Source organism: Podarcis erhardii (assembly GCF_964252035.2).
Source record: "Podarcis erhardii genome assembly, chromosome: 18".
Classification (NCBI taxonomy): domain Eukaryota; kingdom Metazoa; phylum Chordata; class Lepidosauria; order Squamata; family Lacertidae; genus Podarcis; species Podarcis erhardii.
The window spans coordinates 9,257,445-9,274,382 of record NC_138516.1 but is presented as its reverse complement, the minus strand read 5'-3'; the positions used below and the strand labels follow the sequence as shown (position 1 = coordinate 9,274,382).

Here is a 16,938-nt window from a genome sequence, read left to right as displayed (position 1 = left end):
CAAAACCAAAGCGTTCCAAAACCGAGGCACGCTGCTTTCCCATAGAAAGCAATGCAAAAGAGATCGATCCGTCCCAGACGCTTAAAAACAACCCCCAAAACAGCAATTTGATGTGAATTTTGCTATCTAACGAGACCGTCAATCCATAAAATGAAAGCAATATACGATGTACTACAGTCACAAAAGCAATCAGGAGCTGGACTGGGTTCCACACAGTCACACACACAAAAAGAGCCGCAAAAACAAAAACGCAAAATAGCAAAAACAGACAGACCTCAGCGTAACACTCAAAACGGAGCACGTTTGATGGACCTAATAGGCACTGTATTTTTTGCTCTATAAGACTCACTTTTCCCCTCCTAAAAAGTAAGGGGAAATGTGGAGCGAATGCAGGCTGCGCAGCTATCCCAGAAGCCAGAACAGCAAGAGGGATTGCTGCTTTCGCTGCACAGCGATCCCTCTTGCTGTTCTGGCTTCTGAGATTCAGAATACAGTGGTGCCCCGCAAGATGAACGCCTCGCAAGACGGAAAACCCGCTAGACGAAAGGGTTTTCCGTTTTGGAGGCGCTTCGCAAAACGAATTTCCCTATGGGCTTGCTTCGCAAGACGAAAATGTCTTGCGAATTCCTGCGAGGTTTTTCCCCTTCCCCCCCCCTTTTCCTAAGCCCTAAGCCGCTTATCAGCTGATCCGCTAAAAGCCGCTAAACCGCTAATAGCGCTAATCCGCTAAGCTGTCAATGGGCTTGCTTCGCAAGACAAAAAAACCGCTATACGAAGAGCCTCACGGAACGGATTAATTTCGTCTTGCGAGGCACTACTGTATTTTTTCCCCTCTTTTCCTCCTCCAAAAACTAGGTGCGTCTTGTGGTCTGGTGCGTCTTATAGAGCGAAAAATACGGTATCTAACCAGTGATATTTTGGGGAGCAGGCTAGTAGGCGGGGCCCATGACTTACATCCTAGGAGCCTACACAACACAAAACACTGTTCCTGGATGTAGGTCTTATTTCATTTGTTTTCTATCTTATATTTTGGAAATGTACATCCAGTTTTTCCCCCCTTTAAATTTTTCTGGGGACCCTGAGAGAGAGGGGCTCTAAGCTACAGCTTGTTTAGCTTATACAGTGGTACCTCGGGTTACAGACGCTTCAGGTTACATACACTTCAGGTTACAGACTCCGCTAACCCAGAAATAGTACCTTGGGTTAAGAACTTTGCTTCAGGATGAGAACAGAAATCGTGCTGCGGCAGCAGGAGGCCCCATTAGCTAAAGTGGAGCTTCAGGTTAAGAACAGTTTCAGGTTAAGAACGGACCTCCGGAACGAATTAAGTACTTAACCTGAGGTACCACTGTACTACCAAAATGATTTAGGTTTTAAATGACAATTTTAGGCTATATTTTATTTTAATATATATTTTTAACTGCTGCTATGTCTGTATTGCCTCTGTTAGTACGTAACCAGAGGTACCACTGTACGTAAATCTGGCACATCGCTCCGGGATAAAGGCCAATACTCACATCTCCTCGTCCTCGGAGACCGCTTCCCGCGGGAACACCCCTCCGTCATCATCCTCGTCTTCCTCCTCCTCTTCTTCCTCCTCCGCCGAGCCGCGGCTGGCCTCCGATGGGCCAGGGCTCGACGACTGGCTCAGGCCGGCAGCCGCCTCCCGCATGGCCGCCAGCGCCGCCATCTGTGCCCGCTGGATCCGGGCGCTCTCCGGTTCCCCTGCCTCCTCGGTGGCGGCGGGCTCCTGGCTACGGCCGCGGGAGAAGGCCGTGGCAGGAACCGGAAGCGCGCCCGGCGGATCGGCCGGCGGAGGCTGGCGCGACTCCATTTCCTGCTGCAGCCGGGCTCTCTGTTGCCTCTGCAGGTTCTCCATCACCGCCTGAAGCTTCATGGCCCGGCCGGCGGTGGGCCTGGCGGGGGCCGCCACCGAGGAGCCCTCGCCCTGCAACGGGGGCGCCGGAGGGCAGCGTCCGGGCGGAGGCAACGCCGTGGGGAACGCCGTCGAGGGGCCCTTCTGCCCCAGCAGTCCTCGCGGCTGTGGGAAAGGGGTTTGGGTGCCAAACGGTTCCTCGCAGGGCACAGGCTTCAGAGGCCAGCCGCCATCCCTCGCCGCGGGGTCCCTCCGCTTCCCAGCCGCCCCGAACCGCGCCGACGGGGCGGTCCTGCGGTGCTCCTGGGGGCTTTCCCGAAGGGGGTGTTGGGTTCGAGAGGCGTGCTTCGAGGCCGGGGCCTCTTCTGCGTCATCTAGGCGTCAGGGAAAACGCTGCCTGGAAGAACAGGGGAGGTAGGGAGAGAGAGAGAATAAAATAGGCACGTTAGCACAATGAGGACTAGAAAACTGACTTTGTTTCCCCCTCCCCAAGCGACAGGGACTAGAAACTTGATTTCCGGCCGCATCGCTAGGTTAGGGAACGAACGCACCCAGAACAGACCTCGACATATTCACACAAAAAGAGGAAGGAAAGAGAGAGGGGAGGGATAATTTTTTCTTTTCGTTTTTAACAAAAGGGAAGGAAGGGGAGGTTTGGCTTGGGCAGGAAGGAACGACAGGGAGACTCCAGTCGTCGTTTGAAGTTAGCAGAATCTGACCTTTCAACCCGTGCTAGAGGCTGAGATAGATAGATAGATAGATAGATAGATAGATAGATAGATAGAGTAAAGGTAAAGGGACCCCTGACCATTAGGTCCAGTCGTGGCTGACTCTGGGGTTGTGGCGCTCATCTCGCTTTACTGGCCGAGGGATCCGGCGTACAGCTTCCGGGTCATGTGGCCAGCAGGACTAAGCCGCTTCTGGCGAACCAGAGCAGCGCACGGAATCGCCGTTTAGCTTCCCGCCGGAGCGGTACCTATTTATCTACTTGCACTTTGAGGTGCTTTCAAACTGCTAGGTGGGCAGGAGCAGGGACCGAGCAACGGGAGCTCACCCCATCATCGCAGGGATTCGAACCTACGACCTGATCGGCAAGTCCTAGGCTCTGTGGTTTAACCCACATTGCCACCCGTGTCCCTTAGATAGATAGATAGATAGATAGATGATAGATATAAAAGCTAATTGCCAAATGGCCTTCTCGGTGGTGGCGCCCATCAGATGTCAAGGAGATAAAGACCTTTTAGAAGACATCTGAAGGCTTTTAGGGAAGCTTTTAATGTTTGGTGTTTTATTGTGTTTTTAATTTTCTGTTGGGAGCCGCCCAGAGTGGCTGGGGAAACCCAGCCAGATGGGTGGGCTATAAATAAATTATTATTATTATTATTATTATTATTATTATTATTATTTCTATACAGCCTTATAATTCAAGGGGTGGGTGGATCTCAAAGTGCTTTACAACGCATTAAAACACCCAATGAAAACAATCCGGAAGGAAACAAATTCAAGGGAAATATTTCAGACCCTTCTCTAAGGGCGTTCCCCATATTTATTCGCTTACTCAATTTATAGAGCTTGCCCCATAGCAGAAGGACTCTAGGAAACAAGGGGGTGTAGTGGTTGTTCGAATGTCGGACCAGGACCTGGGAGATCAGGGTTTGAATACTGCTCAGTCCTGAAGCTCGCTTGGCCTACCTTGCCAGGCCGTTGTAGGGATTAAGTAAGGAAGTGGGGCGAACCGTGGGCTCCTCGCAGAAAAAGTTGGGAAAATATAATAATAATAATACTAATAATTTATTATTTATACCCCGCCCATCTGGCTGAGTTTCCCCACCCATTCTGGGCGACTTCCAACAGAATATTAAAATACAATAAACATTAAAAGCTTCCCCAAACAGGGCTGCCTTCAGATGTTTTTTAAAAGTCTGGTAGTTGTTTTTCTCTTTGACATCTGGTGGGAGGGCGTTCCACAGGGCAGGCGCCACCACCAAGAAGGCCCTCTGCCTGGTTCCCTGTAAAGTCGCTTCTCGCAGGGAGGGAACTGCCAGAAGGCCCTCGGGAGATGGACCCCAGTGTCCGGGCTGGACGATGGGGGTGGAGACGCTCCTTCAGGTATACAGGACCGAGGCCGTTTGGGCTTTCAAGATCAGGACCAACACTTTGAACTGAGCTCAGAAATGTCCCGGGAGCCAATGTAGGTCTTTCAGGACCGCTGTTATGTGGTCTTGGCAGCCGCTCCCAGTCCCCAGTCCAGCTGCCGCATTCTGGATTAATTGTAGTTTCCGGGTCACCTTCAAAGGTAGCCCCACATAGAGCGCATGGCAGTAGTTCAAGCGAGAGATAACCAGAGCATGCACCACTCTGGCAAGACAGTCTACAGGCAGGGAGGGTCTCATCCTGCGTACCAGATGGAGCTGCCCTGGACACTGAACGGACCTGCGCCTCCATGGACAGCTGTGAGTCCAAAATGACTCCCAGGCTGCGCACCTGGTCCTTCGGGGGCACAGTCACCCCATTCAGGACCAGGGAGACCTCCACACCTGCCCGCCCCTGTCCCCCCAAAACAGTCCTTCTGTCTTGTCAGGATTCAGCCTCAATCTGTTAGCCGCCATCCATCCTCCAACCGCCTCCAGGCCCTCACACAGGATATAAAATGCAGTGAATAATCTCTTCTGGCTGAGCTGCTTAGGGAAGCTGGAGAAGGCAGACAGGTCGCCAAAACGGCAACCCGAAATCTCCATGTGGTCACAACTGGAGCCACGCCAGTCATAAAACGCCAGTCGCTTCTCAGCTTCTGCGTAAAACAGGTTTCAAGAGTCGACAGCCATTAAGCAACTGGTCCAGCTGGTGAGTCCAGATTCAAGTCGCCGGATCTCAAGGAATGCTTTTTTTAACCTGCACTCTCTCCTAATATCTATCCCAGAGGGCAGCTGGCAAACCAAAGACAGACACATAATTCTGCTCCTGGAAACCTGTTGCTTCTCGCCATAGGCGACCGAGCCAAGGGGCCATATTTTCAAATATCCTGGACGGTTTCCTCTTTGGAAAGAGGGCAGTCTCAAGGACAGTCTCCTGAAACCTCATTTTTTTTGAGATGATGTTCCTCACCAGGAAGAAGAAAGACAATGTATGTTTTCATGTTTTTGTTTTGGGGGTGTGTGTTTTTAAAGATATCTTATATAGGTACAAGGGACGCGGGTGGCACTGTGGGTTAAACCACAGAGCCTAGGACTTGCCGATCAGAAGGTCGGCGGTTCGAATCCCCGCAATGACGGGGTGAGCTCCCCTTGCTTGGTCCCTGCTCCTGCCAACCTAGCAGTTCAAAAGCACACCAGTGCAAGTAGATAAATAGGTACCGCTCTGGTAAAGGTAAACGGCATTTCCGTGCGCTGCTCTGGTTCGCCAGAAGCGGCTAAGTCCTGCTGGCCACATGACCCGGAAGCTGTACGCCGGCTCCCTCGGCCAGTAAAGCGAGATGAGCGCCGCAACCCCAGAGTCAGCCATAACTGGACCTAATGGTCAGGGGTCCCTTTACCTTTATATAGGTACAGTCATACCTCGAGTTACAGACACTTCGTTTTTTCGGGTTGCGGACCGCCAAAACCCAGGAGTACCAGAACGGGTTGCTTCCGGGTTTCGGCGGTCGCGCATGCGCAGAAACGCTAAATCGCAACCCGCGTGTGCGCAAACGTGCCGCTCCGGGTTGCAAACGTGCATCCCGCACGGATCATGTTCGCAACCCGAGCGTCCACTGTGGTACCTCGGTTTTCGAACGTCTCAGAAGCTGAACGCTTCGGCTTCCAAACGCCGAAAACCCAGAAATAACTGCTTTGGTTTTCAAATGCTTTTCAGAAACCAAACCTGCCACACAGAGTTTTCCCAACGTAAATGCTTCCGAAAACGCATGCGTCAGCTTTCGAAGGTTTCGGAAGTCGAACGGTCTTCTGGAAAGGATTAACGTTCGAAAACCGAGGTACCACTGCTTTATTTCTATTGACGTTCAACTGTTTCTTCAATAAATGGTTCGCCCCAAAAAGGTTTTCAGCTGCTGGTATTTTATCTGCAAGCCGCCTTGGGTCCCTGCCAGGGAAAAAGGAGGAGGAGGAATAATAATAATAACAATAACAATAACAATGTACAGGGATAAAAATGCAGACGCGATGAGCAAGAACAACTGCTTGCCATTTTCATGCCCCATAAAAAACAAAGATGGGGCTAGTGGCAAATTTAGTCCAGGATCCTGCCATCAAAGTGCCCATTATGGGAAACCGGCAATCAGGATTCAAACCCAAGACCCTTCTCCCTTCAGGTTTCCAGCAACGGAGACAGAGCGTAGCTATCAATGGCCCTTTCTCCTCTCCAGGAATACGTCTGACCCTCTTTCAAAGTTGGTGGCCAGTCGCTGCCTCCCGCGGAGGCGAGTTCGAAAGACGCACTCTTCTTTTTGCCTGTCCTGGACCTTCCACCACTCGGCTTCGTCTCCGAATCCCGGGATTAGGAGAGAGGGAGAAAAAATGCCTTTATATATTCACCGTTCATTTCAGGCACCTCGGTCATGACCATAGCTGTCAACTGTCCCTTATTTGGCGGGAAAGTCCCTTATCCCAGCGCCGTGTCCCGCTGCTGTCCCTTACTGATGATGTCTCTTAAATTTCCCGGGTTTAAAAGGAAGCAGCTTCTCTCCCTCCCTCCCTCCCTGCCGGCCAGGGAGGAGGGAGGCTCCAACTGTGTTGCTTGGCTGCGTTGCTCACCCAATAAGGAGTCTGAGAACGACTGGGGGGTGGAGCTTGCATGCCTTGTGCCGATCAAATCGGCCGCCTTGCCTGGGGACTTGCCTTTGCTCAGCGCTTCCCAGCGGAGAGGGGACGGTGGTTTTCCTTGCTGCGTCCCCTTTGCCGGGTTGCTGCGCTGTGGGAACCACCGCTTGAGGCTTCGTTTGGCTGCTGGCTGGGCTTTCTGCCTTTGGCTCGGAGGGGCTCAGAAGTCAAACATACCTGTGCCCCTTGGAAAATCCCTTATTTTGGCTGCTGATCCCTTATTTTCAAGGCTGCTGGTCCCTTATTTTTAAATCTGTAAGCTGACAGGAATGTCATGATCTCCCCTTACCCGGCTTTCCGCCAAAAACAAAAACAAAACGGTCTTTTCACACGAGGAAGAGAGTCCTTAGAGGCACAGAGAGATAAAAAATATGTCGCCAGGACAGCCGCTCTCTTCGTGAAACAGATTCAGGAACTGACCGCCACAGGGTTTTACAAGGGCATTCGGCAAATGAAAAGGGGAAGGAAGAATCTGTTTCTCAGTGGCCACTCACTGGCCATCGATAGCTGGGCTCTTAAAGGATTAAAAACCCAAATTGCAAATCTGAAGGCAAGACACTCAGGCCTGGGGAAAAAATACCTATTTTCAGCTAGGGTTGAGCGTTCCCAGACACACGACGGCCCCGTCTCGCTCGATTTCTGAGCACATTGACAAAGCACATCTTATGGCACACTCTATAATAAGAGAGTTACTCAGAGGACGGCCCATTGAATTTAATGGGCACCTCCATTAGCCAAGGTCATTTCATTTCGACGGGTATCACATCATAGGATACCTGTTTATATATATATATAGACACGGGTGGCGCTGTGGGTTAAACCACAGAGCCTAGGACTTGCCGATCAGAAGGTCGGCGGTTCGAATCCCCGCAATGACGGGGTGAGCTCCCGTTGCTCGGTCCCAGCTCCTGTCAACCTAGCAGTTTGAAAGCACATCAAAGTGTAAGTAGATAAATAGGTATCGCTCCGGCAGGAAGGTAAACGGCGTTTCCGTGCGCTGCTCTGGTTCGTCAGAAGCGGCTTAGTCCTGCTGGCCACATGACCCGGAAGCTGTACGCCGGCTCCCTCGGCCAGTAAAGCGAGATGAGCGCCGCAACCCCAGAGTGTGCCACGACTGGACCTAATGGTCAGGGGTCCATATATATATATAGATATATAGATATATAGATACATAGACATAGAGATATATAGATGCAGCCTGTAAATTTTCAGAACAGATAAAAGCATTGGGCAGACTCTGCCAAGCAAATCGGCTATGGATACGAACCAGTTTTGATCCCGCGCGCAAGAAACATGGCCACACACCTCCTCCTCTCTCGCACAACTGCCACGGAAGGCGACCACGAACCTTTCTGATGTCAGAGGGCGCTGCAGCCAATCGGAAGCAGCCCCGCCTCTCCATTGACCGCGGCCAACAGCTTTCATTGACGGAGCCTCGCGAAGGCGCTTCGAGCTTTCCGCCCTTCTTAACTCGTATCAGGGAAGGTTATCGGCGCCTCTGGAAAAATACCCAGCAGCTGGGAACTGCGATCAGGAAGACTCGCTTCCCAGTGGCTAAACTTCCAGTATCAGAGGCAGTCTACCTTCCCAAATATCAGCTACTGGCAATCCCACCCAACCCAAGGCAGAATTGCGGCAGTTGCGAACAGGGCCAGCTTGCAAATAAAATATTTGAGGCCGAGAGGAGGGGGGTTGTCGTCTGGGAAGGCCAAGACCCCCAGACACACGGCCCAGGCTTGCGCTTCAGGGATATCACTTTCGGGCTGCTCACACAGCCGTCTTGGCTTCACCCCCGGAGGCGAACACCATTTTCTCTTGAGACGGACGGGTGCCAAAAATAGTAAATGATGATGATGATGATAATACAGTGGTACCTCGGGACACGGGTGGCGCTGTGCGTTAAACCACAGAACCTAGGGCTTGCCGATCAGAAGGTCGGCGGTTCGAATCCCCGCAATGACGGGGTGAGCTCCCGTTGCTCGGTCCCTGCTCCTGCCAACCTAGCAGTTCGAAAGCATGTCAAAGTGCAAGTAGATCAATAGATACCGCTCCGGCAGGAAGGTAAACGGCGTTTCCGTGTGCTGCTCTGGTTCGCCAGAAGCGGCTTAGTCCTGCTGGCCACATGACCCGGAAGCTGTACGCCGGCTCCCTCGGCCAGTAAAGCGAGATGAGCGCCGCAACCCCAGAGTCAGCCACGACTGGACCTAATGGTCAGGGGTCCCTTTACCTTTACCTCAGGTTACAGATGCTTCAGGTTACAGACGCTTCAGGTTACAGACTCTGCTAACCCATAAATAGTACCTCGGGTTAAGAACTTTGCTTCAGGCTGAGAACAGAAATCACATGGCGGCAGCAGGAGGCCCCATTAGCTAAAGTAGTACCTCAGTTTAAGAAAAGTTTCAGGTTAAGAACGGACCTCCGGAACGAATTAAGTTCTTAACCCGGGGTACCAATGTAGTAATAATGAACTACTGCATAACCCCTGCCTTTTGCTTCGATTACATCATCTCGGCCCTAGAAACCAGCCAATTATGTAATTAACTACAGCCCTCCATGTTTGCCAGAAGCAGCTTCGTCCTGCTGGCCACATGACCCGGAAGCTGTATGCCGGCTCCCTTGGCCAATAAAGCGAGATGAGCGCTGCAACCCCAGAGTTGTTCACAACTGGACCTAATGGTCAGGGGTCCCTTTACTTCACCATATTTTTCCGTGTATAAGACGCCCTCCATGTTTGCCAGAAGCAGCTTAGTCCTGCTGGCCACATGACCCGGAAGCTGTACGCCGGCTCCCTTGGCCAATAAAGCGAGATGAGCGCCGCAACCCCAGAGTCGGCCACGACTGGGCCTAATGGTCAGGGGTCCCTTTACCCTTTTAACCCTAACCCCCGCCCAAATTAAAGGAATATGTCCAGCTGTCCTTTGTCAACAACAAATTGCTGCTGTTTTTTGTGTCGAATATATGCTATATGGTCATTGATGGACCTCATACAGGCATAGGCAAACTCCCCCCTCCAGATGTTTTGGGACTACAACTCCCATCATCCCTAGCTAACAGGACCAGTGGTCAGGGATGATAGGAGTTGTAGTCCCAAAACATCTGGAGGGCTGAGTTTGCCTATGCCTGACCTGATAGGTATCTAAAGCCATTTGCACCTAAGAGGAGCCGACACAACACAAAACACTGTTGCTGTATGTAGGTTTTATTTCATTTGGTTTTTTTATCCTATATTTTGGAAATGTACATCCAGGGGGTTTTTTCCCCCCTTTAATTTTTTTTTTGGGGGGGGGCCCAAGAGAGTGGGGCCCTAAGCTATACAATGGTACCTTGGTTTAAGTACTTAATTTGTTCCGGAGGTCTGTTCTTAACCTGAAGCACCACTTTAGCTAATGGGACCTCCTGCTGCCGCGGCGGCACCAGAGCACGATTTCTGTTCTCATCCTGAAGCAAAGTTCAGGTAATATTTCTGGGTTAGCGGAGTCTGTAACCTGAAGCGTCTGTAACCTGAGGTACCACTGTTGTTCACTGAAGCATGTGCAGAGTGATTTTCCCTCCCAGGCTCCAGGAAACCAAGAGGCTGCTCGTTCCCAGGTTTAGAAATTAAAAAAGACCACCCCCCCCACACACGGAAGACTGCAATGTCCTCTGGAGTCTTCTCCCCAAAAGAGCAAGAGATCAGCTGCAGAAAATCTGCAGATTTTGCAGCCCATAGGTCCCCTCGAATCCTCTCTACCTGGAACCCCCCCCCCAGCTGCTGAGTTCAGAAAGAGGAAGGAGGAAGGGAAGGAGAGAATGTAAAGAATGGCTGAGCTGGCTCAGTAGGAAAATCTCTCTCCTAAACCACCCCGCGTGCTAAAGACATTAATTCTTAAATGATCTTGTAGGAGGCAGAGCCAACAGACAAAGGGGAACTCACAGAAGCCCCTTGCTAGCTTTCAAAAAAAGAAAAAAACCCTACAGGCGTTTCCGCTTTTCCAGCAGAGTCCAGATGTTAAGCCCCTACGGTGCGAGAAAAGTTATAAGACATCTGGGAAGAGTGTGGTCTGCAAGAGTCCATCTCTCTCCCAGCTTTCAACTAAAGCTAAATAAAAATCGGTTCAACGGGCACAAGGATTCTCCCCATCTGCCCGATTCCGAAACAAATCGCTTATGAGATCTTCCGAGCAAATCCCGTTGTTGTTGTTGTTTAGTCGTTTAGTGGTGTCTGCCTCTTCGTGACCCCCTGGACCAGAGCACGCCAGGCACTCCTGTCTTCCACCGCCTCCCGCAGTTTGGTCAGACTCATGTTTGCAGCTTTGAGAACGCTGTCCCCCCATCTCGTCCTCCGTCGTCCCCTTCTCCTTGTGCCCTCCATCTTTCCCAGCACCAGGGTCTTCTCTTCTCCTGAGGTGGCCAAAGTCTTGGAGCCTCAGCTTCAGGATCTGTCCTTCCAGTGCCTTCCTCTTAGCACATTTCTCCCTTGCGTCCTGAGTTTGAGCGTCTTCAAAGCCCATGACACCTTTGGTAAAGGCTGTTCTCCAACTGGAGCGCTCGCAGGCCAGTGTTTCCCAGTTGTCGGTGTTTTTTTAGATTTTAGATTTGCCTTGAGAGAGTCTTTAAACCTCTTCTGTTGACCACCAGCATTACGCTTTCCATTTTTAAGTTTGGAATAGAGTAGTTTCTTTGGAAGACGATCATCAGACATCCGCACAAGATGACCAGTCCAACGAAGTTGATGTTGAAGAATCATCGCTTTAACACTGGTGATCTTTGCTTCTTCCAGTACACTGGCATTAGTTCGCCTGTCTTCCCAAGTGACGTGTAATATATTTTTCGGAGACACCGTTGATGGAATCTTTCAAGGAGTTGGAGATGGCGTTTATAAGTGGTCCGCGTTTCACAAGCATACAGTAAGGTTGGCCGTACAATAGCTTTGTAAACAAGCCTTTTGGTTTCCCTGCCTAAGATAAAACAGGCAGCCATGTGCTTCCATGCGCAGAGTGCATTCTCCAGACAGAGGAACGATTTTCACTGTCAAAATGGCAGGTCTCCCTTGCCAATTCTGCACCGACTTGAGGGACAAGCTCAGCTTTAAGAGTCAGTTGAGAGGAGACGATTGCACCCAGGGAGGAAAATTTTACTTCCTGGCTTGGACGGAAGTGTACCATTCGAGAGCCGAATGGCGCACAGAAAGTCCCCTCAAGCGGTTTGTTTAATTTTAGCTTCGGCCACGAGCCGGTTTAAGAAACGGGCCCAGAGAAGGGAGTTTGCTTCCATTCTCAGGTCCACATGCAAATGTCTCTAGCCAACACTTCAAGGTCTTTTCTCTGCAAACGTCCATCTGTCCAATTGTTGGATTAGACGGGCGACGATGTGAGAATTTGCAGAGCTGGGGGGGGGGGGTGTTGCGCGACCTTGCGGATGACTTTTTAATATATTTCTCCGGACCTCTAATAACGTTGTAAATCATTGCCTAACAGAGATTCCCCCGTGGGGGAAATAAAGAAAAGAACACACACCGAGGGGCAGTTTCGACATTCCGTCACACCTTTGCGTGACCAATAAACCCAGGACCGGAGAGGTGGGGCTCTGCAACTAGTCTGAGGGTCACCTTTAAACTTCGCCAGCAAAGCAAGCAACTCAAGAGTCGCCCCTATGGAGAAATACGAAGTGGAAAATTGGGGTTGGGGGAAGCCTGGAAAAAACATCCCATTCGCCACTTTTTGAAATGTGCATTTCATCTGTCTTAATATGTAGATGGGATGCGGGTGGCGCTGTGGGTTAAACCACAGAGCCTAGGATCAGAAGGTCAGCGGTTCGAATCCCCGCAATGACAGGGTGAGTTCCCATTGCTCGGTCCCTGCTCCTGCCAACCTAGCAGTTCGAAAGCACGACAAAGTGCAAATAGATAAATAGGTACCACTCCGGTGGGAAGGTAAACGGCATTTCCGTGCACTGCTCTGGTTCGCCAGAAGCGGCTTAGTCCTGCTGGCCACATGACCCAGAAGCTGTACGCCGGCTCCCTCGGCCAATAAAGCGAGATGAGCGCCACAACCCCAGAGTCGGCCGCGACTGGACCTAATGATCAGGGGTCCCTTTACCTTTAATATGTACATAAGAGACTGCACTCCCCATGGTCACAGAGATATCTGCTAGATGGCAACAGGGGACTCTGTTTATTCTATGCTGTGGCGAGCCACACAGCACCCCCGGATTATCTCAAAGTTTCCTGCCTCAGAAGGACATTGGAAGAGTCTAGCTCAAGGGTCAGCAAACTTTTTCAGCAGCGGGCCGGTCCACTGTCCCTCAGACCTTATGGGGGGCCAGACTAGATTTGGGGGAGGTGAACAAATTCCTATGCCCCACAAATAACCCAGAGGCATGTTTGAAATAAAAGCACACATTCTACTCACGTAAAAACACCAGGCAGGCCCCGCAAATAACCCAGAGGTGCATTTGAAATAAAAGGGAACATTCTACTCATGTAAAAACACGCTGGTTCCTGGACCGTCCGCGGGCCGGATTTAGAAGGCGATTGGGCCGGATCCGGTCCTTAATCTGCCTACCCATGGTGTAGCTGTTGGACCACCAATTCCAGCATTTTGCTCTCAAATGGTGAAAACCCCGTGACCGATTCCTAGCAGCTGACATTCAGAGGCATTTATTGCGCCGGACAGGAGCGAGAACAGAAGTCACCATTAATAGCTTTATCCTGCACGGTTGGTGTATGAAACCCATTTAGAGGGGCCAGAATCATTGTTTAAGTCTCTCCAACACACACACACACACACACAACAACAACGGCCAGTTGACTCCTTGGCTGAAACACTTTTAACTCCAAAAACTTCCCAACCCAAGAAATAGGTGATAATCAAACGGGAACGAGAGGTTCCCTGCTGTCTCTCTGCGTGATTCACAGAGCCAAAGGACCTCCTCACCCCCAAGAAATAGGTAAGTATAATTAAACGGGAAGAAGAGGTTCCCTGCTGTCTCTCTGCGTGATTCACAGAGCCAAAGGACCTCCTCACCCCCAAGAAATAGGTGAGGATAATCAAACGCAAAGGGGAGGCTCCCTGTCGTCCCTCTGAATGATTCACAGAGCCAAAGGACATGGGCTTCTGGCCCTGAGGGCAAGCAGACCCCCCCAGCTCAAGACATAGCTGCTCCTCGCCTCCTTCCAAGGAGTCGTCGCCCCCCCTGAGAACAGAGACTCACGCAGGAGAATGCCCCAACTTTTTACATATTAAAAAAAAAAAAAACCACTGCTTTTGGGATCTGCCCGCTTCTCTGTTATTTAAAAAAACGAGGGTGCCCACACGGTGCTAACCTCCGCAAGTTTGGGCTGGGTGTCCTTTGAGGAAACTTTTCAACTCTAGGATATTCTAGGAGATAAAGATCATTTCAGAGAAGAAAAGAGAGGGAGCGGCTGATCCGTTTTGAAAATAAAGAGTTGGTTAAAGCTGAGAAGGTTGTGGTGGTTTGTGTTGTTGTTTTAAAAATAAAGAGAGGGGGGTGTGAATCAGCTAAGAAGGCCTTTAGAATAATCCAGTATGTACATTTAATTTCCCCCTCACCCAAGAGTTTAAAATAGCTTGTGTGTGGAGAGAGAGAGAGAGACCACTATTAAAAAAAAAAACATTAACAGAGGAAGGTTACAGACCTGTACATATTATATATATATAATTTGCACGTATGAAAACCTTTTGCAAATAGATCTTTTAAAAAACACAGATAGTCAGCCGCACATTTTCTGCAAATTATCCCCCATGGCCATTGCAAAGCTAATAATAGTAATAGCAGCATATTGGGCCTAAACTCTGCATAGGAAAGGAAACAGGGGGTGGGCTGTCTAAAATAATTGTGCCCAGAAGGGGGTGGGGTGGACAGGAGAGGTTTAGGAGTGTGTGTGTGTCGCCTCCCTTCCCCCAGCTTAATCACATCAGATAAATTTGATGTGAAATGTGCTTTTCTTAAAAAACAAAACCAAAAAGCCAGCCACAGGGACAGTCTTAAGGAACAATATTTTGGGGGCGTAACTCCCTTAGAGCTCCCACACTCAAAGTCCCTTCCAAGCAAACCTACACTTTCAATTTTTAAAAAATATATAGATATATACAAACCAATACAGTATTAATGAAAATATCGCATGATCTTGGCCGATCTTTTAATGCACGCTCGCCTCCCGTTTCTCAGAACCTCCTGGAGCGCAGCCCCACTTTAGTAAGAAGCCTAACTTCGGCGGGTCTACTCTTGTGTAGGATTCAGCTCCGCGATCACTGCGCGCTTGCAACTTAAGCTTGGCAAAAATGTATCTATCCAGAGAGCCACGCGCACATTTTGGGGCTTCGTTTAGGAAGTTATTAGCCAACAAGCTAAGAAACATTTTAACTTGGGTAAATAAACATCCTAACCCATTGCGAGAAAGTATCGCTTTTTTGAAAAAAATATAAATAGATAAATGTTGGCACGACTTCGCCAAACACGCGCCCGCGCGTATTTACGCACGGCACCCTACAACCCCAGCTTTGGAGGCGGAGGAGGGGGCTGGGAGGGGGAGAGGAAAACACACACACACCCCAATTCGCAAATTCTTATTTAGCAAGTTGCAAAAGAAAATAGGGTGTCTTACCCTGCAAAGGCGGCGGCTGGAGCAGCTTCATTTCCCCCCCCCCCCGCTCTTTTCCTTCCAAAGGCGAAAATAATAAAATTACGCACGCCCTCCGCCCAAGCAGGTGATCCAAGAAAAGGGAAGGGAAAAAACCACCTTTCCAAGAGTCCGGTCCTTATTGATCCGTCGCCGTTTGCCCTTGCCCTGCGCGCCCGCGCAAGCTGCGCCTCTCTTGTTTTATTTCAGCGCAGCCAGCCTCTTTTATCGGGCTCTCATCTGCAAGTTTCCTTTTACAAGCGAGGAGGCCATGGCGGCTGCGGCGGCGGCGGCTGGCTGGCTCCTTTTGCCACCACCTCCTCCTCCTCCTCTGGGTCGCTGGGTGCCTAAGGCGTGCTCAGCAGCCCAGGAGAGACAAATCATAGGATGACAAAATAGCAATCAGATGCAAATTCCTAACCTCTGAATCAGGGCCCCGGACACCGGAGAGGGGTTGGGTCTCGGGGCGCAAGGGGACGTCGCGCAATTCCGCTCCTCGCGGAAGGAGCGCGTGCGCAAGAGAAAAGGGTTTTTGCAATTTGATTTCCAGCGCACAAGATTCTAGTCCTCACGGAGAAGCTGCTTTTGGGCGGCGGGAATGCGCTTAAAAAGAGCAAACGCGCGCAGGCCGGGAGCTAAAGGTCCCAACACCCTTAGCAAACGACACTTCCCAGCTCCCTTGGCACGCTGCGGCTTCCAGAGCCCTGGAGAAACTACAGTTCCCGGCGCCCTTAACAAACTGCGGTTTTTGGAGCTCTTAAACTACAGTTCCCAGAGCCCTTACAGAACTGCAGTTCCCGGCGCCCTTAACAAACTGCCGTTTTTGGAGCACTTAAACTACAATTCCCAGAGCCCTGACAGAACTGCAGTTCCCGGCGCCCTTAACAAACAGCAGTTCTCGGAACGCTTAAGCTACAGTTCCCAGAGCCCTGACGGAACTGCAGTTCCCGGCGCCCTTAACAAACAGCAGTTCTCGGAACACTTAAGCTACAGTTCCCAGAGCCCTGACGGAACTGCAGTTCCCGGCGCCCTTAACAAACAGCAGTTCTCGGAACGCTTAAGCTACAGTTCCCAGAGCCCTGACGGAACTGCAGTTCCCGGCGCCCTTAACAAACAGCAGTTCTCGGAACGCTTAAGCTACAATTCCCAGAGCCCTGATGGAACTGCAGTTCCCGGCGCCCTTAACAAACAACAGTTCTCGGAACGCTTAAGCTACAGTTCCCAGAGCCCAGACGGAACTGCAGTTCCCGGCGCCCTTAACAATCTACAGTTCCCAGCTCTCTTGACATGCTCTGGTTTCCAGAACCCTTAACCACAGTCCTCAGCACCCTGAAGCAGCTCCCAGCACCCTTAAACTACAGTTCCCAGGTTGGTTGAGGGCGCCTTAAATGTGCGGTGAGGCTAGCGGCATTGCAAAGCCAGGCTCACATAGATCCCAAATTAAGGGCAGCTTTAAGCAGGAAGGTGGAGAGGCAGTGCGGCCTGGTGGTTAGACTGCCAGACTGGGACCTCGGTTCAAATCCCCCGCTGGGCTATGAAGCTCAGCGGGTGACTTTGGGGTCCCTGCTCTGCTTGCAGCCAGCAGGGCCAATGGTTAGGGGTGATTATTCATCCATAGTTGTATTCAT

The 16,938-nt window shown here is 50.7% G+C and overlaps 1 protein-coding gene across 3 annotated transcripts in view; it reads right to left on the bottom strand.

Annotated features, from left to right (window-relative positions):
• The window catches only part of ARID3A (AT-rich interaction domain 3A), a 65,910-nt gene extending 50,218 nt beyond the window's left edge, over positions 1–15,692 (bottom strand). Inside the window, exons 1-2 of one of the 3 annotated variants that reach the window (XM_081846219.1) lie at positions 15,296–15,692; positions 1,518–2,273 (exon numbers count right to left, since the gene is read on the bottom strand). In XM_081846219.1, the coding sequence (XP_081702345.1) occupies positions 1,518–1,897 (380 nt within the window). In that variant the 5' untranslated portion in view covers positions 1,898–2,273; positions 15,296–15,692. Of the gene's footprint in view, positions 1–1,517; positions 2,274–7,957; positions 8,040–15,295 lie in introns of those variants that run through there. The other 2 variants (XM_081846221.1, XM_081846220.1) reach the window with 2 other exon arrangements.
• Positions 15,693–16,938: the final 1,246 nt, after the last annotated feature.